The 24,200-nt window shown below is 38.9% G+C and overlaps 1 protein-coding gene across 2 annotated transcripts in view; it reads left to right on the top strand.

The window, feature by feature from the left end:
* ptch1 (patched 1) overlaps positions 1-24,200 on the top strand; it is a 71,718-nt gene that overhangs the window by 21,661 nt on the left and 25,857 nt on the right. For both annotated transcript variants that reach the window (XM_033017704.1, XM_033017703.1), the window contains exons 3-13: positions 8,139-8,328; positions 8,591-8,660; positions 8,777-8,868; positions 13,601-13,799; positions 14,059-14,180; positions 15,064-15,211; positions 16,900-17,031; positions 17,265-17,420; positions 19,287-19,385; positions 20,648-20,773; positions 24,057-24,175. In XM_033017704.1, coding sequence (XP_032873595.1) covers positions 8,139-8,328; positions 8,591-8,660; positions 8,777-8,868; positions 13,601-13,799; positions 14,059-14,180; positions 15,064-15,211; positions 16,900-17,031; positions 17,265-17,420; positions 19,287-19,385; positions 20,648-20,773; positions 24,057-24,175 — 1,453 coding nt within the window. The remainder of the gene's footprint in view (positions 1-8,138; positions 8,329-8,590; positions 8,661-8,776; positions 8,869-13,600; positions 13,800-14,058; positions 14,181-15,063; positions 15,212-16,899; positions 17,032-17,264; positions 17,421-19,286; positions 19,386-20,647; positions 20,774-24,056; positions 24,176-24,200) is intronic.

Raw genomic sequence — 24,200 nt, 5'->3', positions numbered from 1 at the left:
TGTCACCTATCCCTTTTCTCCAGAGATGCTGTCTGACCCGCTGAGTTAGTAGTTTTTTTTGTGTGTCTATCTTAGGATATTTATTAATGTTTTGTACTCGGAAACCATACCTCTGTACATTTTGTAGATAGTTACAGCAAAAAAATTGCATGCAGCAATCGGAGGGGCCAGACATTGGAGAGAATTGCATGATATTTATAGCATACTAGACCAAGTGCAGACCCGTTGGGTCTGTTCCCCCAACGCGCGTTTGCCAGGTGGGGGGGGTGTCATGCGGCGCCACACACACTTACCGGCGCCACACACACACTAACGACCCCTTTTGATATTATATTACCCCATAACCGCCCTATCCACTGACGCATAGCCCCCAACTCGCAGGCGCGTCTAGAGAGGGAGGGGGGGGGGGGGGGGTAGAGAGTGACGACAGAGAGAGAATGGGGAGAGACAGCGAGAGAGGCAGAGACAGAAGGGCAAGAGACAGAGAGAGAGAGAGGGGGGGGAGGAGGAGAGGGAGGGTGGGGGGAGGAGGGGAGCGAGAGATGGGAGGAGAGAGAGGGGGGAAAAGGGGTCTGAGGGGGGGGAGGTGGAGGGAAGGGGGTAGGGATGGGGTGGAGGGAAGGGGGTTGAGGGGGGTGTTTAGGGGAGGGCAGAGGGTTGTCGGAGAGGGGGGGGGAGAGAGCGGGGAGAGTGAGAGGGGGGGGGGTAGAGAGAGAGGAGGGTGGCAGGGAGGCACGGAGCGATCTGAGGACGGTGAAAAGCAGCAGGGGACCAGCTGATCGTGGCTTCCGCAAAGGTAAACGCACCCACCAGCGTGACAGAGCCAGGCCGGGCCGGGGGGGGAGACAGAAGATCGGGCCTCCCCGAGCGGCTTCTGACTCTGGAAACCGACAGCTGGATTGAGCGCGCAGGGGATGGGAGGGGCGGGGCTTCATGAGCTGCGCCGACAGTGAGGAGAAACTCGTTCAGCACGTGAATGATCTGCAGAACAAAGATCCTATAGCTGAGCACAGCTCTAGGATTTTTGCTGCAGAACATTCTCGTTCTTTCTGCACCTTTTGAAGAACGGTGGGGTGGGTGGAGTAACGTACCTCGTGGAAAACTGCGCATGAGCGTTGATAGCAGCTGCATTAATCCACAGCGGTGGGTGGGGCTGGGGCCAGGTGGCCCTTGATTGGTGGGCATGTGGGCATTGTGACGTCAGTAGCTGGCAAGCGGCGATTATTTTTTTATAAGTGAGTTTTGTGAACAATTTTATTCAAAATCTGGGGAAATATTTGACCAAATTTAGGATTTTTGAAATAGTGTTAAATCCCTACCGAAATATGTAAAAAATCTCTGCGTTTTTGCGTCTGATTTTCGAGGAAATACGTTTCAAAGGCAAAATCACACACGCACACACACTCTTTTAAAGGAAAAAGATTCAAATGGTGAGATTCAGAATTTTCTTGTTCTTAGTGTGGGGGCAATGTCACATAACATTGATCCACAATCCAATCTTTTCAGATCACTAATGGAATTTGACAGGAGCTTGTTTGTGAAATAATTACTGCTGTTGATAGTAAACAGTTAGTCATTTTGAGAAAAGATGAAGAATGACTTGCTTGTCCCGGTCAGGATTTGTCTTTGATGCAAATTAGTGTTAAATTCCATTGATCCCAAAAGGAAATATCATCTCGAGCAAGAATTTGTAATAGAGCACCTTTGGTATTGAATGAAAGGCTGGCTTCTGCAGTTGAAGTTTTTTTTGTCATGACCCTGCTGGGGATTTAACATATCTTATTAGGCAATACTTTATCCGTATGGATGTCAGGCCCTCTACTGTTTCAGCTTTCAAAAATCTTTGATTAGGCTGATGGTGGTGCTGGAAAATATTATAGCAGTACTGATCCTAAGGACTGGTGCAGAGTGTCTTGTTGCTGGATTAATGTAAGCTCTGAGTGATTGTTAATGAATTGTGTAAGTTAATCACTTTGGACTCCCTTTGCAAGATGCTGATTACTATGGCAAAACCTAACTCTTTACAAAAATGGAAAATTAAGGCTGAGAGTAGTAAGAAAACATGGAGTTCAAGTTTCATAATATAGTGATTAATGAGAACCAGGAAGTAATTGTCGTGATGGGAAATAATAGCATGTGGTGCACAAAATTACTTTCCAGGTCCCTACAGTAATTTAGATTTGAAGTAAAGAAAATAACTGATTATAGTCTATGCTACATATTTCTTGTCACTTTGTTTATGTTAGCTATTTTGCTATGATGATAACTTGCAGCATTTCCTATCATAGTTTGTCGTGGGCTATTAGTAAAAATTGTCTTGGGTGTAGATTTTTCAAAGAAATTTGTGATCTAAAATTGTGATCGGAGTAGTAAACAGCAAATGTGCTATTGGTTTGCAGTTGTAACGACTTGTTTAAAACAAAAACAAAACAAAAAAAACACAACGACAAAATTGCACACATTCTATTTTATTGGTGTGTGTGTGTGCAAACTCAATTTTGTTGCAGGTTTGCACATGTGCCGTAGAAGAAATCTAAAATAATTATCAATACACATTGCGTGACTAGTCCATTTATCTTTTTTTGAAGATTGGAGAATTTGTTTTGCATCAAAATAGTGTTGCTTTGGCATTGGATGACCATGTCCATTGTACAGAAAAAAATATTTTGCATGATTAACTTAACAAATTTCTTGACCATTGCATACTTCCACTGCATTTTCAGGTCACTGTTGGGAGATGTGACGCACCAGTCATGAGAATTATGTCATTATTTCATTTGCAATTAAAACTCGCATAAATGATCAGATCGATGCAGTAATTATTTTTCATAACATTTATACATTACCAACCCATGTATTATCTGGGCATTCAAAATATTCACTTCTACATAAATTACCCATTGTAATAAGGCTTGATTTATTGTTGATTATCCTTCCGGTATTCTGTGAACCTTAACTAACCTGAATTTTAAATAAAAAAAATAAAATGTAGATCTTTTCATACTTGGTCTTGGTGTGAATTACCCTGTCATTAACACAATGAATAAATTATTTGTCCGTACAGAGTTAATCCTATAATTGTTTCACACCTGTTTTACGGAATACAAAAAATTGGTATTGTCATTTCTCAGTTTTTCTAACCTTTCTATGGATTCTTAATCATTTTTGAGTATGTACTGATTTCAAAGATATTTCATACCAAGTACCAACATGGGTGAAAATATTCATCTTAATACGAGTAAAAAAACAAACTGCTGGGGGAACTTTGCTGATCAGGCAGCATCTGTGGAGGGAAATGGTTGGAAAATGTTTCAGTTGGAACTATTCTTCAGATTGATGGAGCAGAAAGCTGGAAATGGGAGGTAGGGCTGGGGACAAGTCTGGCGAGTGATGGGTGGATAAAGGTGAAAGAAGGGAGTGGTGATTGTCCCATGGGTGGAGTAAGTGACAAAGGCTGAATATGAAAAGGAGACAAAGGGGTGTCAGATGAGAAGTGAAGTGTAAAGCTGGAGAGAAGGATATGGGTGGAAAGGGTGGCAGGAGGGGAAAGCGAGGGATTAAAAAAAGGATGGGAGATGACAGTATGGAAGTGAGGAAAGGAGCAGGGTGACTAGCGTGTGGGAGAATTGTGTGTCTACTAGTTGGGGTGGAGGCAGAGAAAGGTGGGAGGGGGGTGCTTTGCATGAAATTGGAGAATTCAATGTTCATACTGTTGAGTTATAAGCTACCCATCTGCCAATCATCCCCCCTTGCCACCAAGCACATTCCATGCTTGGCCCCGCCTCGCCCCCCCCCCCCCCCCCCCCCCCCCCCAACTCCATCAGACTGAAGAAGGGTTCCGGCCCAATCCATCATCTGTCCATTCCCTCCGCAGATGCTGCCTGATCCACTGAGTTCCTCCAGCTGAAGTGGAGGATCAGACATCAACATCAAAAGCAAAATATGTCAACATCTGTAGTTTTGTGTGTCTAAGTTGTAATACAAGAATTGATTTTGTTGTGCTCTAAAATGTTGATTCCGGTCTACAGAATGCATGTTGTACATGCCTCTCGTTATAATAATATTATCAAGTAGAAGACTAATGAATGAATTACCAAGTTTGCCATGTGCCATTTACAAATCATTTTAGAAATAATAGACTCGAAAGGAATAGCTACAGTAAAACTGGTTAGATTCCACCCAATGAGGCTGTTATGGTTGTAATGTTGGAAATGCAGCAGCCGGTTTTCAAGTAATGAGTTCCCATAAATAGCAATGAGATATTCAGATAATCTCTTTTAGTGATGATGATTGAATAGTCAGTATAAGCAAAGACACAATACATGTTCTATGGGAATGGTGGCATGGGATATTTTATCTTTTTTTAATTTTATTTTTAGTCCACCTGAGTGAGCAGCCCAAATGCTGCATGATTGCTCAACCCTTTTCTGAATCTATCTGACCACATAGTTGCACCTCGCTTCTAATCAATTTCCCATGGGAGTGTTGCTATCCTTCAGAACTAAAGATAAGCTATTCAGCCTTCAGCAACTCCACTTCAAGACCAAGGTTATCCTGTGCATGCATTTGCACCTATTTGAAAGCTAAGCTCTAGCCATTGCTGACTCATTCAGTGAAGTATACGAGAGAATAGACCTTTATATTCAACGTCCACAAGACAACAATCCCCTATTAACTTATCTTTGCTCTCCAATGATGTTTCACGTTGAGACCCTGGAAAACAGGGACACATTCCCATATCTCAGAAGCTACCTTTCATAGAAGACAATGAGATTTACTATTGCCTTCAATACATCAGCAGAGTCTTTCACTGGGGAAAAAAGGGTATCAGCAGATCAAGACCTCAGCCCTGGCATCAAAATCATAGAATACAGGACTGCAGTGATCCCCACCTTCCATGCTCTTCTGAGGCCTGGATTATTTACAATATACATCCACTGATTTTGGATGATCAGCCATGATCATATTAAATGGTGATGCTGGCTCAACGGACAGAATGGCCTACTCCTGCACCTACGACAGATGGCACAATGGGCTAAGTGTTCGGCTGGCAACTGGAAGGTAGCCGGTTCGAATCCCGCTTGGAGTGCATACTGTCGTTGTGTCCTTGGGCAAGACACTTCACCCACCTTTGCCTGTGTGTGAATGTGTGTGAGTGATTGGTGGTGGTCGGAGGGGCCGTAGGCGCAGATTGGCAGCCACGCTTCCGTCAGTCTGCCCCAGGGCAGCTGTGGCTACAGAAGTAGCTTACCACCACCGAGTGTGACTGAGGAGTGAATGAATAATGCGATGTAAAGCGCCTTGAGTATTAGAAAGGCGCTATATAAATCCCATCCATTATTATTATTATTTTCTGTGTTTCTAAGACATTGGAAAAATAACACCAAAGCTGCCGCTCCAAATTCACTGGAATTATCACATGAATCAATGTCAGTGTCTACTTTTAGGCCAATATTCTCTTTATTGAGACGCCAGTTATACTCAATTGGATATATTCAGCAGAGCATGTTATTCACATGCTTGGTACCAGGCTCCCAAATCATACTGGAAACAAAAATAAGATCACCATCACAAACAACCAGTGTCGCTTCAGCAAGGAAGATGTTGAACGCATGGTTCAGGAAGCTGAGAAGTTAGTTTTCAGGCAGACAAAGGGAAATGTTCAAGCATATGCTCAAAGACGCCTTGAAGGAAGGCAACACCTCCACCAGCTCCTAGGAATCTCTGCTCTGCGACCACTCAAAGCAGAGGAACATTGGGAATGATTTTAAGAAAGAGTTCCAAGTTTATCTGAGATTACAGAGGCCCTGCATACAGATATCCTTATCTCAAACTACCCATCCACCAGCCCTGTAAGCCCCATCTGTAGAAGAGTCATCCGTTCCCACATTGGCCATAACCCAGAAAAAAGCTGGAACAGTTTATCCTGAATCTTGAGGGATAACCTCAGAAGAAGAAGCTGCCAAATAAAAACCTGAGCTTACCATGCACGTAATAACCATATTAAACTGAAGGAAGAGAATACAAAAACATCCAACAACTCACAGGAGCATCATGGTGGTGCTGTTCACAGTCTGTCATATTTTATATGGAAAGGTGTGTTCTTTTGTTGGTATTATCAGGAATACCGATTAAAATTGGATTAGTAGCAGACTGAAACTCTGACATTGTGTTGGGATTCCAGAATTTGGGATTGCTTCTGCATGGTTTAGAAGTCCTTACCAGCAAATCGGATTGTGTGGTTTCAGGAGGATTCTAAGAGGTGTTTGGATCTAAGTGAAGAATTGAGAACGAACAACATTTTGGAAAGAAAATAAATCCATTCCCACAAACAAACTTCACTCCCATGTTAAAAAAATGTAAAAGCAAAGTTCTTGAGTGCACTTGACCCAAAATAAATCTTTGGGACTTAATTCTCTATTTAGTTAAAATTTGTTTGAAGCTCCCAAGTATTAACAGGGTGACCACATTTTTTAATAACGTTCTCTTATTAAATGCTGACGTTTGTAAAATATGTAGATGCATTCGGCAGCTCTTCTGGAGCTGCCGAATGCATCTACAATGCATCTGGAAATATAAAGTTTAAAAGAAATTGAATAACAAAGTTAATCTATAAAATGTAATTGAAAATTTTGTTTAAACTTTGTGAACATTATAATTTTGTTACTAAGAAAAATATTTTAATATTTTGGATAATTATAATACACAACAAACTGACAGGCAAATATTTAAATTGGAAATGAGTTATAAATATTTGGAAAAGTAATTTTTTAATGTGCAAACTTAGCATTTCTTCTTGCAATTTACATAACATGTGACTAATATCTAAGCTGCAAACAGTTACATAAATTGAGGATATTTGGATTTTTTTTTTTAGCTGGTACCAAATCGCCAAACTGCATCTTGAGTATGTTAGTGCTAAAATGCATTACTTAATTTTATGATTTATCAATAGACATTAGAGTAAACCTTTGTGTATACCATCTGTCTGGATATAAAGAGGTTGGTACAATTGCCTATCAATTAGCGAACCTGTCCAGTTTGCTTTGCATTAATCAAAGAGAAGGCTCTGCTGATAGCATGCAACCTCATCCAAGGTTAATCTCTCCCATTCTCTCAAGCAATACTTAATGCCCAAGCAATAAAGATGGTAATAGATTGAAGCACTTTTTGTACAATATTTTAGAAAGAATGAGACCAGGTGCAGACCCTTTGGGGCCCGTTCCCCAAGGCAATATTCCACCACTGACCCATAGTTCCCAACTGCACTGGCGTTGCTGAGGGGTTCCCGTTGTGACGTGAGTCACGGCAACCCTCCATCAACTGCGTCTCGCCAACCCTCTTCCTACCCCTATCCTCCTCCATTATCCCAGCACTCCCTTCCCCTCTTCACCCTCCCTCTTCTTTCCCCTCTTCTCCCCACTCCCTCTCTTCCTCCCTCACCTTTCCTCTACCCTCAGTCACTCCCTCCCTCCATAACCCCTCTCACCTCCCTACCCCCCCCTCTATCTGCCTACTCCCCACTAACACCCCCCCTATCCCATTCCCTCCTCGCCTTCCCCACTGCCTCCTCCCCTTCTATCTCCCCCCCCACCCCACTCTCCTCTCTATCGCCCACTCTCTACCTCCCCCACTCCCCCCTCCTCTCCCGCTATCTCCCCCACTTCCTCCTACCCCCCTCCTCTCCCTCTATCTTCCCACCCCCCCACTCCTCACCTTCTCCCTATCCCACCCCCCACAATGAAAATAACGATGTTTTTAAAAAAAATGAAACCTCCCCTTATCCCGAATTTAGTTACATGTGTAAATTAAGATCTGAGAAGTTGACTACTTTCTCCTCAACTATTTTCAATGTGATTGATGCCTCCTGATCTTTAAGCATGCATCTTTCCGGAACAATAATGGAAATGGCTATATGGATGTCAGTGTTGCTTTAAATGGGAAATGACCAGTTGTTGTTTGTGCTTATTTTGTTGCAATATGTACATAGATATGGGTGTGCCAGTCTGAATCTAATACCAGAAAGCTCAAAAGTGTTGTAAATTGCATCCAGACTACTTTTGTTTTTGTTTTTTATTGATTTTTAAAACATTGTCATTTTAGTAATAATTATTTTAAAAATCCTTTTTTCCCCTTAGTTGGTGGCAGAGTGAGTCGAGAATTATCATACACACGAGAGAAGATAGGAGAGGAGGCCATGTTCAATCCACAGATCATGATTCAAACCACACCTGAGGAAGGTGCTAATATTCTAACAGTTGAAGCACTGCAGCAACACCTTAACTCTGCACTTAAAGCCAGCAGAGTGCAGGTTTATTTGTACAACAAGTAAGTTACACTGAATTAATCACCTTTCTCCATGTTATTGACCTTGCGTGAAGAACATTTTGCCCCAACTCAAAGGAAATCTGTTTTTCGTGGAAATTTGACTTTTCAACTGACAAATACCCTTAGGTGCTGCTACCTTTTTAAGTCTGTGACGTTGAGTCGTCATTTTATTGAATTGCCATCTAATCATTCTGCTTCCACATTTTTAAGTTGTGTACGTACTTTTATTATACATTCTAAAACGTTTTCCCTTTTCCTTTAGACCGTGGACTTTAGACCACTTGTGTTATAAATCAGGAGCACTTGTAACAGAAGGGGTTTTGATGGCCCAGGTAAAATTAGAATGCTGTTAAAATTTTAAACTGTTACACAAAGTATTGAAATTTTACTTCCATTTTCATCATGACTATCCTTATTAAGCTTAGTGATTTTTCCATGTTTTTACCAGTTTATCGAACAATTGTATCCGTGTCTAATAATCACACCCTTGGACTGTTTCTGGGAAGGTGCTAAATTACAACTGGGAACAGTCTACCTGCCGTAAGTAAATCTCCATTGCCTTCTGTTATAAATGCCAACTTTATATTGCTGGTAATATCCTCTGAGTTTTCTTGTTGATATTTTCGGTTACGAAAAGTATATTTGGATCATTCATAAGGAAAAGCAACCTACAAGGCAACATACTGATCGTATATAGGTTCAGCATTTTTGAGTATCTTCGCAAGGCCATTAACCAGAAGACCTTGCTGATATATCAATTTCCACTTTGGTATGTCCAATACTATTACCATTAATAATCAAGGTTATTAATGCCTTGACCTAATATCTTTTAAACAGATAAGGTTAAGGATAGGAGCTTATTGTGCTTGCTCTATGGACAGAAATAGGTGCTATGAACCCTAGTGCTATAATTATGGTCCAAAGACACCTGAAAAGCAACTTGTCCTAAAGAGTCAGAAACAAAGAATTGCAGATCCGGGTTTATACCAAAGATAGACACAAAGTGCTGGAATAACTCAGCAGGACAGGCAGCATCCCTGGAGAAAAAGGATGGGTGATGTTCTGGGTCAGGACCCTTCATCAGACTGAAATTAGGGGGGGGGGGGAGTGGTTTGAGGAGCTGGAGGCGAGAAAAGAACAGGACCAATCGGGGCCTGTTGGGGTATCTTTTAAGCAGATTGTCTTAGAACCTATGTGCTGTTAGGTTTGACTTGTTTAGGTTGTCATGGAGAAATCAGACATACATCAAGGCAGGGTCAGCACCTGCTCTTCACTGGCTGTCTGATCCAGGAGGAATAGCCTGCTCTTCAACTCCATGGTATTCCAAATGGTGCTCGAGAACCCCTCAAACCCAACCCTCCCAACTACCAGCGAGGCAAGTGGCCTTCTGTTTATTTCTTCAGCTTGTTCAGCTGCCTGTGCCATCCTGACAAGAACCGGCAGCTCAAGCAATTAACAGGTTCAAGGGCCATTTTTGTCCAAGGCTCAGATCTCCTGACGGTGCCCAAAGTGGAGCTTGAACAAATATTTACCCTGCAACCTTTCTGCTCAGTTCACATAGCTAATACTTTAGTGGCATTAGCCTCTGTTCCACTATCCATTCCCATCAATCAGCAAAGACATTTGGCTGCTGACATCAATTAGCAGAGAGTAGTGAAAACATATTTTCTCACATGTGGCTGTTTATCAGTCAGTTGGATTTAGTGTTTCACTCACAGAATGTATAGATTTACAACATTCTGATTCCCAATTCAAATCATGTTTTTTTCCTGTGTGGCTGAAAGTTTGTTGGAAAAGTAGGCAGGGGCAAGGAATTGATAATGTAAAAATTGAATTGTAAATAAGAGTTTTGTGTTTTCTGGTTGGGAGAATTGAAATAATAACTCAAGCCTGGTTAGGCAGATACAATGTGGTTTGAACCACAAAGTAACCCAGCCAAAAGCTTCTCTAATCTGTCAGCAGCAGGAAGAAATTCAAAAGGGGGGGATATTGGTCGATTGCCAGGCTGTCAAAAAGCATAAAGAAGTAAGGTATCATTAGCAGTAATAAAGGTAAGGTACTATGATTGATTCAAGAATAAAAACAGCTTTTATTATTGTAATACAGAAGACATTATGTCATGATCTGTTGATTCAATTGGATTTTTTATTTTACTCTGTCAATGTGTAAAAATGACAACTTGTTATGATAGAAAGATTCTTTTGTAATAGACAGAAAGTGTGTAGACTGGCGGAACTTGTGTATTCAGAACTAATTTATCTCTCAGCATTAACCAGTGTAGCATTCAGACAAAGTTTGGAATTGCTTATCCGGTGTAATAGGAATTATATTAAATAGATTAAACTTTGGGAACAGGAATTACCCAATTTTCTTTTGAGGATGATGGCAGCCAAATGTTTGGTGTTTACATAGAAATAACTGATCATTTATTGTACATTTATTTGTTGAATTGTTACGTTTAATGTGCCTGTTTATCTATTATATTATAAAACTCTGATCTTGGATGTTTAGTTGTGGGTTTGCTTGCTTGCTTGAACTTTTTCTTTGATTCACATCTCCTCGAAAACCCGATGCGGTAACGGTGAAATTTTTACATATTCCGGTAGAGATTTACCTCATGATCTCAAAAATCATGAGGTAAATCGGGAACCAGCCCTCCCCTGTGACGCCGCGCCCCCCCCCCCCTCACACCTCAATCACTACCCCCCTCCTTCTCCCTCTCTACCCCCCTCCCCCTCCATCCCCCCCCCCTCACACCTCAATCACTACCCCCCTCCTTCTCCCTCTCTACCCCCCTCCCTCTCCACCCACCCCCCTCTCTAGCCGCGCCTGCGCAGCTGGGGGTTATAAGTGAATGGATAGGGCGGGGGATGGGATAAAAGGAGCGAATGAATAATATTAATATAATATCAAGGGGGGGGGGGGGTTAGTGTGTGTGTGTATGTGACGCCGAAGCTGCTAGGAGGTGCTAGCGTTCACTTAACGTTCTATCATTTCTCCTGGGAAATGCGTTAGCTTCCCTCTTGATGCAGATCAAAAATGAATGTTAATCAGAAGCCACAGCACCTGCATATCACCTTTTCAACACTTCAACAACTCTTGAGGCCTCAAAATTCATTTTAACCCATTGTACACTGAAGAATTTTAGTGCACGTTTTTTTTTTAAATTTTGTTTGTAAAATGATACCGTGAATTAAGTCATTTTTGAATTCCAGTCCAATCTCTTTAAAATAGTGTATTTATGATAGCAATTTCACAGATGTCCATCGTTAACCTTCATTGTTAAGCTTACTGTAACAAATATGGTTGAAAATACCAAATTAAACATATTGCTAATATTTACAGCAAAGGTGGTAGAATAAATTTAAATTTCACAGCCAAATGGTAAATTCAGTATTATTAATTTGCCACTTATTTTAAATTCCAATACTCCGTATTCATTAGGCTTCTGTTTAGCGGTGAAATTCATGTAATAATATGCCTTTTTATTTTTAAATTCCTTTAGTCCTGACAAACAAAATTATAACTTTGTCTGTAGTCGGGCCGCTCTCCTAACATGAAAACCTAGCCCATTTCATGTACAATAGAGGGTTATTTGAATTAAATTGATGGATCTGGCAAATGCAGGTCCAGAACAAGCCCCGGAGACAGCAAAAAAACCCCCACTTCAGTCATGTTCACAAACTTAGCCAAAACTGTAAAATCTTTCAACAAATTTGAACGGTTCTGAATGTCACCCAAACATTGACAATTCTATAAAACCAATGAACAAATAATAAAATCAATGACATTTTGTAAACATATTATTATAATGAAAGAACATTGTAGTATTACAAATATTTAAGTAAACTCTATTATTGAAAATGTAAATTAATTTATATCATCAGTGCATTATATTTATGCAAGCAGGCTCTGTTAACAATCCATGCGACTTCTGAGGCTCATTTATGCAAATGTGGATGGTCCCAACATCCCAAGAGGTCCTGGTCACTGACTGCTGCACTCCTTGTGGAGACCAGTGGCATAGGCAGACTTCCTGCAGCTTCATGCAGTTTCCGCCGGAAAATGTGGGCGCTGGACTCTGTCACATAGACCTGGCTCTGGTTCAGCAAATCTCTTCATTTCAGTGAAGAGGAACATCTGTGAGAAACGGAGGAGAGTTCTGTGTAATGTAGATATTTTTTAAATTAATTGAGTTAATTTAATTGCCTTGTTTTTCTATGTTAATAGACATTTTAGAATCTTTCATTTTAAATAATAGTATTTTTAATTCAGTGATTCATATTAGTAGATTGTGAATACTTTGTGACATTTGTGAAGCTCGGGTACATTCATAAAAATTCAAGTTCCTACATAGTCGATAAACATGCCTTGTTTAGCTTTCCAAGTATGTCTGTGTTTAGGGCTTACGATTTACATCAGCAAGACTTTTGCACTTCACCAGATATCATTGCTCAGAAACCAATCTCAGGAACTTGTGTGTGCAACTTGTTGCTCACTGTGCAGGCTGGGCAGTAAAACATTTGCAGGCCTGAAATTAATCCATGCTGTTATATACGAATTTGGTCTGTCGCTGTCGATTGTCTCCAATAAAATAAATTGGCTTTCTGTTGTGCTAAGTCAAGCTTGACACAGTTTTAGTGGGAAATACTCTTGCATATCCGCTGTGGGTTTGTGAGAAGCTCAATGAGTACTGGCCCTGTGTATAAATATCTGAATCCATATGGCATCCTAATGAATAACTAACTTTTTTGCATATAATTTACCGACAACGATGTGCTGGCATTTATGCTCCATTGAGTCAGTTAGTTCATGCAATATCTCCTCACAAGATAGGAAGCCATTCTACCAATGAATCTATACCTGCTCACAGGTCAATCTAATTTCCCCACTAACTTTACGTGTAACCCATTCTCTCTGTATTCCCATCAGCTCCTTGATTCTTTCACTAGTTTACAATAACAATAATTTACAATAACAATTAACATAGCAACACTGGCTGTTTTTGAATGTGAGACGGAATTAAAGCACCTAGAGGAAACCCATGCACCACGCAGCGAACATGCCAACACCACGCAGAAAGATGGGAAGTCAGACTGAATCAGTGTCACTACAACTACTAGATGTACCACTATGCCTCTCAAATAACTGAACCAGTTATCATATTTTTGATCTATACTCAAATGGTAACAAACAAATTGCCAATGTTTAAGTTCATAAGCAACTATCACTAGTGCAGGTTTGCTGAAAGATGCAATTTGTTTATTGACAGAGGGAAGCCACAGTTGCAATGGACAAATCTTGACCCCATAGAATTCCTGAAGGAGTTAAAGGACCTAAAGCATGATGTGGATATTGGGGAAGAAATGCTGACCAAGGCTGGTGTGGGACATGGTTACATGGACCGCCCTTGCCTGAACCCCGTGGATCCTGACTGCCCGTCTACTGCCCCGAACAAAAACTCAACAACGGTAAGCAGTTATGCCAGATATTCTACTTGTGTTTCTGTGCAGTTGTTTCATTCAAATCGGGGTTAATGTGTATTTTACTGGATTTTTGATTTGCAATGGGTTAAATATCATTCTTGGGTATTGCTGTACCAAATAAATATTGCTGTAATAAAACTGCTATTAGAATTGAAAATTGTAAATTCTAATGAACTTGCAAGTTATTTATGTAATCATACTCTAGTTATATAATCACATCTGATGATGCTTATTATATTTACAGCCTCTTGATATTCCTCGTATATTAAGTGGTGGTTGCCAGGGGCTGTCTAAAAAGTACATGCATTGGCAAGAGGAGCTAATATTAGGCGGAACCACCAAGAACAGCAGTGGGAAACTTCGCAGGTAAGCAACTGAGCTAGAATGGCAGGGAAACCATGTAGCGCAACCCAAGTTACAGCTGATTTCAACGACAGGTACAGGATATGGGATTCTCTTGTCTCAGGGCTTCATTCTGTAATAGCCGCAATAAAAGCTAAAATTATAGACCTTTCGTGAACCTCGAACAAATCTTTGACTTAATTTTGATCCTAATTCTTTGATCAAAATCTTTGGTCTGAATCCAATTATATTCAAAGGAGTTTATAAAATATAAGTTGCATATATCTACTGATTCATTACTTGGGTAGGGTGGATATTGTATTTAACCTGAAAAAGGATGCAATCAAGTATCTTTATTCGTATTCTTCTATGGACCAGAAAAGGTGATGCTGAGATGGGATGGGATAGCATTTCCTACTCTTTCTTGAATTCTATAATTTATTTATCTGAATATCATGATGAAAACACTGTTGGGGATGATCATGCCGTCCATAGTTACGGCTTGCTGCTTTGTAAACATTGTTTATTAACTAAAGAACATAAAGAAACAGATAAACAACAATTACCTTGTCTTTAAAAAGTACACTTTCTAATATGGTTTCAAGTGACTTTTAACTGTACTTCATACAATATTGACCTTAGTCAACTAACTAATAATAAAATAGGACCGTTATATCTCATACTATATCGAGTTCAGTCAACTATTTAATAATAAATTACAGAGAAAAGCTGCATCATTCATTTGTATATTTACAAGTTACTAAAATAAATGCTTTGTAAAAGTCAGGTTTTTAGAGGTGGAGGAAAGTAGCAAAAATATTTTCTGCTATTCATTTAAAACTTTGTGAACTGAGTTGATGATGTTTATTTTTGTCCCCATCCCCCATCTCTGCCTGCCTCTATTCAGTGCCCAGGCTTTCCAGACCATGTTTCAGTTAATGACCCCCAAGCAGATGTATGAGAACTTCAAGGATTATTACTACGTTTCGGATATCAACTGGAATCTGGACAAAGCAGCAGCCATTCTGGAGGCCTGGCAAAGGAAATATGTTGAGGTAAAATGGACAGAAACATAAAAGTGCTTATCGGTATATGCCTGGTCCTGTGTATTGGATCAGAATGTAACAAAACATTTTAGGATTTAAAGAAAGGGGCAGCTACCACTATATCTATTTGCTGTACAACATATGAATGTTGGCTGTAAGCATTATGACTGCTGAGTTAGTTCTATATAATTGCCAGTCAATGCCCTTCAGAGAAATATCTGGTGTGTGGTATTTTGATACATTTAGCAGAGATTTATACTTTTCCAGTCCTTTTGTACAAAACTGCCCTTTGATAACTTGCTCTTCAACCGGCCTTTATTTTGATATTCTACCACCCCCCCTCCATAACACAGAAAACATAGCATTCACTTTGCGTTAGGAATGCAGTTTTCAAACCTGCTTAAAGTACATAACAACCACGTTTGTTTATGCACAATACAGCAGTCTGTAATGTGCCTAGATAACTAGGTAAACAGATTAGTAAAATGGAAGAATTTCGTACAGGGATTATTTGTTATAACCTATTTGGTTGTAATTTATGATAGAAACTGAAAGTTAACATGTTGCCTACAGATTTTTTAATAATCCGAGTTACCTGATCTTACTAAATAAAAACACTCCAGAACATGAATCAAAATTTATACATCTGAAATCTGGTCCTTAAAAAAAATCCCATTGATGCTCTGGTGCATTTTTTATTTGAATGTGTTGGAAATAAGATGCATTTCCGTTGAGAAAACTTTGCATGTAAGGCTATGTGTAATAGGAAGGATGTGTCTGTCAAATGGTCAATTTAGCCTCCAGATGTGGCTTCCTGCAGTGAAGCCTGCTTCTGTCTCTTTTTGCTTGCACAAGTTTTTTTGTCCATGCATGCAGTGCCTGAATTGAGGTAAACCTGTGGGATTCAAAACGATCAGTATAGTTTTTCTTTACAATACTATGTGGAGAATACAAGTTTAATACAACTGACGTTATATTAAAAATTCAAATATATTTACAATGATATTTATTTGCATTTACTTGCACAATATGGAAACAAACAAAGCCAACACTGAACTGAACAACAGTCGCCCACTATGATTGTTACTCTGTTTATTAAAAAAAAAAAGGTGTCTGGAAAACATTAGCTAGGCACAGATTCTTCTCACAGCTGCAGTCCCATTGGTAGGGTCATGTGACATCATCTGGCATTTGTTTCCCGGGCAGTGACCTTTGTAAAGCAGCCTGTGACCCTATGTGCTAGCCAGCCAATCAAGCGTGAATGAGAAATTCTGAAGATTTTTTTTTTTTTTGTTTGAGTGAAGAAGAACTTGATGAATTACCTAAGCTGTGACTTTTACTATTGGTCGGGGGGGGGGGGGGACAAAGATTGTTTTGCATACAAGCAGAATAGGAGGTTCATTAAATGTCTGTAAATCAGGAATTCTGTTAAACTAAGCTGACAAATATGCAGTAGTTCATCTCACTTTGTAGTATTACTTAACTGGGGTGTACACTTTTTAAATTAATGCATGGATAATATGCAAGATCCAAGTGTTCTGTTTATTTCATCAATTAAATATTTTGTCACAACTTTTTATGTTGGAGCTGCAGGAAAACTACAGAATTTGAACACAATTTTTATGGAAAATGTTTCTTAAATGATCCAATCAGTGATCTCCTTTTCAAGTTTCCTTCATGTTATACTTTTATTGCAGGTTGTTCATGACAGTGTTGCACAGAATTCGACCCAAAAGGTTCTTTCGTTCTCTACTACTACCCTTGAAGACATCCTCAAGTCATTTTCCAGTGTCAGTGTTATACGAGTAGCTGGTGGCTATCTTTTAATGGTAAGTCATTGTGTGTATCTCATGATGTAGCTATGCAAGTAATAGCACTGCTTGTCACTAAAAAATAATATCTGCTACTTAAGCACTGGTTATGCGCAGCATCATAAAATTATCCCAATTTATGGCACATTCATGTGTGTTTTGCGTGGACAAATGTATGAATTTATGGCAGTGATTGATTCACTTTGTGTTTGAAAAGTATCATAATAATTTCTCCCTTGTTGTGCTTGCAGCTTGCCTATGCCTGTTTAACCATGCTGCGGTGGGACTGTGCCAAGTCCCAGGGTGCTGTTGGGCTAGCAGGTGTCTTGTTGGTTGCACTGTCAGTGGCTGCAGGATTGGGCCTTTGTTCTTTGATTGGAATTTCCTTTAATGCTGCAACAACTCAGGTATAATATAAAGTCAAATAATTTAAAAAAAACACAAACAAAAAAAACATTGTCAGTTATATTTACTAATACTAGTAATTTATTCCATGGAGTATCCAACAGATCATTTTTCATTTTAGAGATTATCTTTATTAATAACCTTCCACCAAGAAACATGAATACTCTATTTACAGATGGGTCAGTCTTCATTCACTCGACAAAGTCAAATGCTATAATCTTATTGGAGTATTTCAAATTCTGATCGCTGTTGGCAGTGCAGTAACTTTGTGTTTGATTCATTAGATCAAACTCTGAATTTTAGATTTTCCAATTTTTAAAAAAAAACATTGTGTTTATAAAAAAAAAAAAGAAAGCTTGAAAATGTCACCAGTATAAAGAGGTAAATATGACCCCAAAATGTCTGCAGAACACATTTACTGCAGATTTTCACTCAGCAGTTGGATTACGTGAACTGTTCCTTGGAGTAACTTAAAATACAATCACTTAAAGAATTTTATTTTCAGGAAAGGGAATTAAATAGGTTTCTTTCAGAGCTGGGTACCTAATGTCAGAGTGCTTGCTTTTTATGTAACCTTATCCTGTACAGAATTTGTAAAGATTTTTAATTTCCATATCTGGACTGTATTTCAAACTGTCAAAATAGAACAAAAACTTGTGTTTTTTAAATCATCTGGGGCATGCAATGTAATAAAGTAACATTTTTCCATTTATGCAAATTGAAAATGTGTTTATCTGATGCTTGCTTAGTTTAGATGCCAGGGCAGCAGCATCAATGAGTCAGAATTGGTATTGTTATGCAGTGACCGAATAGTAAACCCAACTTTCATAGGGCTACATGGATTAGATCGGCACCCCAGCTAAAACAAGTTATGGAAGCCACATCATAGACAATCATCCACATGGAGAAGACGTGAATAAAAATCAGTAAAATCATTGCTCAGAAGAAAATTGTAAAAATAATGATGTTCATCACGGCCATCAAATGACATATTTAATGAGGCATAGGCTTTGGCTACCATTTGACCTTATTGTGTTTTAATTAAAACTGGAGTAAACCAATTAGTACATCACCGGGGTGTGTTTGGACGAGTTCCTGCATCACCTTTGGAATTTGGTAGCACACCTCAAAAAAGCCTCAGGAAGTTTGCGAACTAAGAACAACATGAGATTTTGAGACTTTCAAAATGGTACCAAATCTTTCGCAAGCATAGTTACTTTTTATTTGTCAGTAAGCTTGAACGTTTCTTTGGAGGTCGAGGATTTGGGAGATTTTTGTGCCACATTGAACGCTTTGGACATAACCTTGTTGAGTTACTTTGGTCTATCTCTGTTGCTGGGTCATAGAAGCATCGGAAATAAGTGCAGAAGTCGGCCATTCGGCCCTTGGAGCCGGCAACGCCTTTCAATGTGATCATGGCTGATCATCCAAAATTAGTACCCCGTTCTGGCTTTTTCCCCATATCCCTTGATTCCCTTGGCCCTAAGAGCTAAATCTGACTCTCTTGAAAACACCGTGGACTACATGTGTGTGTGTGTGTCTGGGTGCCATAGTTGCCTGATCTATCTACATTGGTTCCTGCAGTAATGATAGGGTAGCGAACTTTAGGCACATGCAAAGCTTCCTCTACTTCTGCCAGAAGAGTAGGCCAATCAGAACTTTGATTCCTGAGTATTGGATTTTGCACTGAATTATTGGGCATTGCAAGCACTTCATGGAATAAAATATACAGTAAAGATATTCTGTGATGGTTTGTTTATTCAGTTTATCAGTGACATTTTTGCCAATTGCAGTAATAATTGATTGATTCAGCCTTTGAAATTCTTGTTTAGTGAATTGAGTTGTTACAGATGTGTTTTGTTCTGCAGGTTTTGCCTTTTCTTGCTCTTGGTGTTGGAGTGGACGATGTATTTCTTTTGGCGCATGCATTCAGTGAAACAGGACATAATAAAAGAATTCCATTTGAGGTAAGTGATGATCATTTTGAAATATTTTTACTTGTTTATGTTTCTACTTGTACAATTGGACAACTCAGCCATGATCACAATGAATGGCGGTGCTGGCTCGAAGGGCCGATTGGCCTCCTCCTGCACCTATTTTCTATGCCTATCTATGTAATAGTATTTTAAAGCAAGTTAATGTCATTTTATTTGCAGTCTGTACATTGAAAAGAAAGTAATCCATCTGTATTTTAATGTAACAAAAGGCATTTTTACATCTGTATCTTGGGTGTGAGCTTCTACAGCTCCATAATAAAATAGTAGTCACAAAGAAGTTTTGTAATCCATTTGCTTATTAACCTCTTCTCTACACCTGCCCCAAACTTATACACTGTCCCAAGATATGAAAACTCCTCAGTTTCTTCACGTGAGTTTGTAATGCTTTGCTTCTGCAATAGCTTTAAAGTGGCTTAGATCAAATAGTAAACGGATTATTTGGCGGAAAAACATTGTCCCTTTCGTTTTGAATGGCAAGCTGACTTAAGATGTGATCTGGTATTGCTGCAAATGTATTTATACACAGGAAGAAAAGGAGTGTAGTGGCACACGTTTTTAGCCCAGCCAATATACCATCAGCAGGATGCACGGAATCCTTGGGAATAATTGCATCAAAGACACAAGCTGTTTAGCTTTTATGGAAGAAAAAAATGAACTCCCTTCTTCCCAGCAGAATGGGGTTGGGATGCATTATTTTCTCAAGGAAAGATTTATCATATTATCTATATTATCCTAAAGAGTCCACTATTTTCATACAATGCAGGAAGTTGAGTCTGGTGCTTTGCATCCACAGACCTTCTGACATATAGAAGAGTTTATGACTACAAAAATGAGGCCCATTCTGTTTTGTGAGGTATCGGCCTCTAAAACCAAATAGCTAATTGTAGTTTTTCGTAGCAGTGTATGAATTGTTGATATGGTGGCGAATGCCTTTGAAGAGTTAAAATGAATAGTATCTTCAAACAAAGCAAAAATACAATTTTCCAGTTTCTAAATTGGTAAGTTGATTATAATTAGTTTAATATTTGAATAACATTGGCTTCTAAGGCCAGATGACAATCTAAATTGCCTTCATTCACTATTGTTATTTTTTCTGCACAGTACCAGTCCGGTATGCTTTATTCTTGTTTACAGAAAAAGGGCATTGGTTTTAATGTGTTCTGGCATTTAAGGTTTTTTGGGAATAGCCAACCTAAATCGCATATTGATTTTCTTCCACTTGTCTCCAACAGGATCGAACAGGAGAATGTTTAAAAAGAACTGGAGCAAGTGTGGCCCTTACCTCGATCAGTAATGTGACTGCCTTTTTCATGGCTGCTTTAATACCGATTCCTGCCCTAAGAGCATTTTCCTTACAAGTATGTGAAAACATTCTATTCAGAAAAATTGTATTAAAAGTCAAATTCATGATGAATGAGCCAAGTGTTGTGTTGCCTGAAAGTAAAGTGGTGAAATTGAAATAGCTTAAAACAAAAGGAATTCTGATTTAATGAAGCAATAATTTGCTCTTGGGTGAATTTCACCTCTATCAAATCTGTCACTCTCATAGGATTAAAACCATCCACCAGCTATCTTTTGATTGGAAAAAATAAAGCTGAAATCCACAATAATATTGTAGATACAAGAGACTGTAGATGCTAGAATCTTGAGCAAATAACAAATAGCTGGTGGAACTCAGTGGTCAGGCAGCATCTGTGGAGAGAATGGATAGTCTGATCCCAAGATGAAATGTTGGCTGTCCATTCCCTCTACAGATGCTGCCAACCCGCTGAGTTCCTCCAGCATTTTGCTTTTAGCTAACTAGCTGTCAGAGTGAAATACTTGTACATTTGCACGTGTCATGGAACTGTGATCATGTTTTGCCATTTGAACATGGTCACAGTTTAATGACATAACAATGCCTTAATTGCCAGAAGTATAAACATTGAGATTAAAATTCTTTATGAATTTAGTTTTATGTTTCCAGTTACTTTTAATTGCTACGTAGGTTAAATCTAATTCTATTAAAATTGGAATCTTAACTTTATCGTTCAAGATATTGTGAAGCAAACTTCCTTCTCTGTTTGTCTGTAAAATATATTTTTTATCAATAACCTGATTGGTTATAAAGTACCAGGATCATTGGGCCAACGAATTTGCAATAATCCAAACTAAAAATCAATCTTGTAAAAATGTGCAAGAGCTAACTATTTTTTTTTGTTTCAAGTAGTCTCTTACCAATGCCAGATACATCAAAGGTAGATCCTGCCAGTTAGCTGATGTGTTGACATTATAGGATTTTATTCATTTTCAATTTTGCTTTGGAAATTTCTTAGCTTAACGGGGAAACATTTTATGAGGTCAGTTAACATTTACAGTGGAGATTAACTGTACTATTTCAGAAAAGCATTTTTACATTAGTAACCTATGTCCCCATTCATTTTTCACGCTTTGATCTGTACCCTCCCCAGCAAAGTGAAGAGTAGTAATTATTCTTGATACGTGGAATAATATTCAAGCAGCTAAATACAGACACAAATTTAGTTCTTTGAAAACAAGAATGATAATTTGGCCATTAGATTAGTCATAAAATGAAGTGGGGAGAGGGAGAAAATATTTAGCAACTTATTTTGAAAAACATTGCATAATATTTATTGCCATAATAGACTGAACAGAAATAAATGCTCACTCTTCTAACTCTTGAAAAATATAGATTTGATTTCCCTAACCACCTGTTCAAATCAATTTGTTTGGCTTGCCAAGGGGACGTTTAGTAGCACTTTGGAACTTTAAACCGAAAGGAATGTCGATTTTGATTTTTCCTTTTTTTCCTCTGGTTTAATAATGAATAGTAATTCCCCTCTCGATTTATTTGGTTATGAAGGGAGTTGATTTTGACCTTTTCCTTAAGACAGTGTGAGATAATTATCAAAGCATTCATGCCCTTTGAGGCCCAGTATCTGTAAAGCAATCCGGTTGCTGAGGGAGAATAAATGGTTTCCTGATTAGCTCTTGCACATGCAGTCTGCTTTCAGTCTTGCGTGTCAGTGGTTTCTTCTTTTTCACTGTGATTTTCTTGGAATGTTTGGTGTAGTTTTCTCGCATTGTTGATCATGTAACAAATCTATGTTTGATCAATTTATGGTGTCACAGTTGACAAACAGTGTGGTAGTGTATTTTAAGCTAATCAGATCTAACTTGGTAATTTTGTGGAACTTGCACAGGCCTGTAGATAAGACTGGCTGAAGCACTTCGAAATGCATTTGTACCCATTTTTATAGTATGTTTAACATTCATTGGAAAACTTTAGAGTGTATTGAGATGGGGGGTGGTGGTGGTGGTGAAATCCTTGGCACAATTGTGGCAGATTGAGTAAGTGCAGCGAATGACCTACATAGCCCCCTTCCCCAATTCCTTAACCTTTGTAGACCCCTGCCTTGATTGTATGACAAATAGAATTGCACTCTGAAGAAAAGCTGTTCTAGCAGTTAAGAACAGGGTATTGAAAAGCACAACAAAAGGAGGATCTAACAGAGTTGCAAGCAGGCAGAAGTAAGGTGGGAACTGTGGATGACAGGCCTCATCATCTGCTCATCACCTCTGGCTATGCAGCCTATCCATGCTCTCTGGGTGGTCCACCGGGAATGGCATATACAGCCTGTACCTTGGAGTGGGCCCCACCAACCAGTCATGCTGACTTCTCTTTGTGGATCTTGTGCACAGGCTTTCATTCTTTTTAACCTTAGCATGAAGTAACCGGTTTCTCTATGGACGGCTTATTGATGATGCATATTTGAGTTGTTTGATTTATTTGAATTCTGAAAAAGTGAGAATAGCTTCTGTGTTTGAAACCACAGAGACATGAATTTTAAAGCTTAATCCCTATCACTTTCAAAGTTGATATGTTCATTTGGAAAATGCTTTAGAAGGATATCACGTTTTTATTTGTTAGAACTACTCGGTCTCACAAGAAGAGAAATAAAATGTTAAGACTTTTATAGGAACAGCATGGATACATGATTTCCCATTTGGGATTGATATGTATTTTAAGAAGCCTAGTAAGAAACGCTATTTTATGCTTAACCCGTGAAGGTGCACAATTTTAAATATGGTTATGATATTTATTGTAGGCAGTCTGTAAGTGGGGAAAATTAAATATCTCTGGTTTGTTACTGTTCCAACTAGTGTTGCTCTTTCACTGCTTGTATTTAGTTGTAGCGCAGAGCACATTAGTACATGGAGTTTTGACTCCATTCTTTTGTACTTGTTGATAAATGCTGTGTAAGTTGCATTTAATAATGAATTTAAAGATATGGATAAGGTTCCCTGAATGTGCAAAATACACCTGGCAAAAACTGTCAATAATTCCCATTTTCAAACATCTTTAGGAGAAAAGAGACTTTTGATTTAATTTTTAGAATCTATTTATACAATAACTGTCAACCCTGTGAAAAATAATCTTTCATGAATGGTCATGAATTCGCTAATTTGAGTTGTAATTATGGAAACTGCCTCTCAAAGGATAAAGTAAATATTTTGTCCGTAAACCTTAAGAATTAAAAATGAAGAAGTTATGCCTAACTTCATGTGCAGCACATGTGTGTAATTACTTTCATCACAATGGTTGTTTTTTCTCAAATGGACGTTCCATTTTGTTTGCAGGCTGCTGTTGTTGTGGTCTTTAACTTTGCTATGGTTCTGCTCATCTTCCCTGCCATTCTCAGCATGGACCTCTATCGCAGGGAGGAGAGGAGGCTTGACATCCTCTGCTGTTTTACCAGGTATGAAGGAATTAACATTTTTAAT

Source organism: Amblyraja radiata, chromosome 3 (genome assembly GCF_010909765.2).
Source record: "Amblyraja radiata isolate CabotCenter1 chromosome 3, sAmbRad1.1.pri, whole genome shotgun sequence".
Lineage (NCBI taxonomy): Eukaryota > Metazoa > Chordata > Chondrichthyes > Rajiformes > Rajidae > Amblyraja > Amblyraja radiata.
The sequence above is the reverse complement of the archived record's forward strand: the minus strand, read 5'-3'. Positions and strand labels throughout refer to the sequence as shown.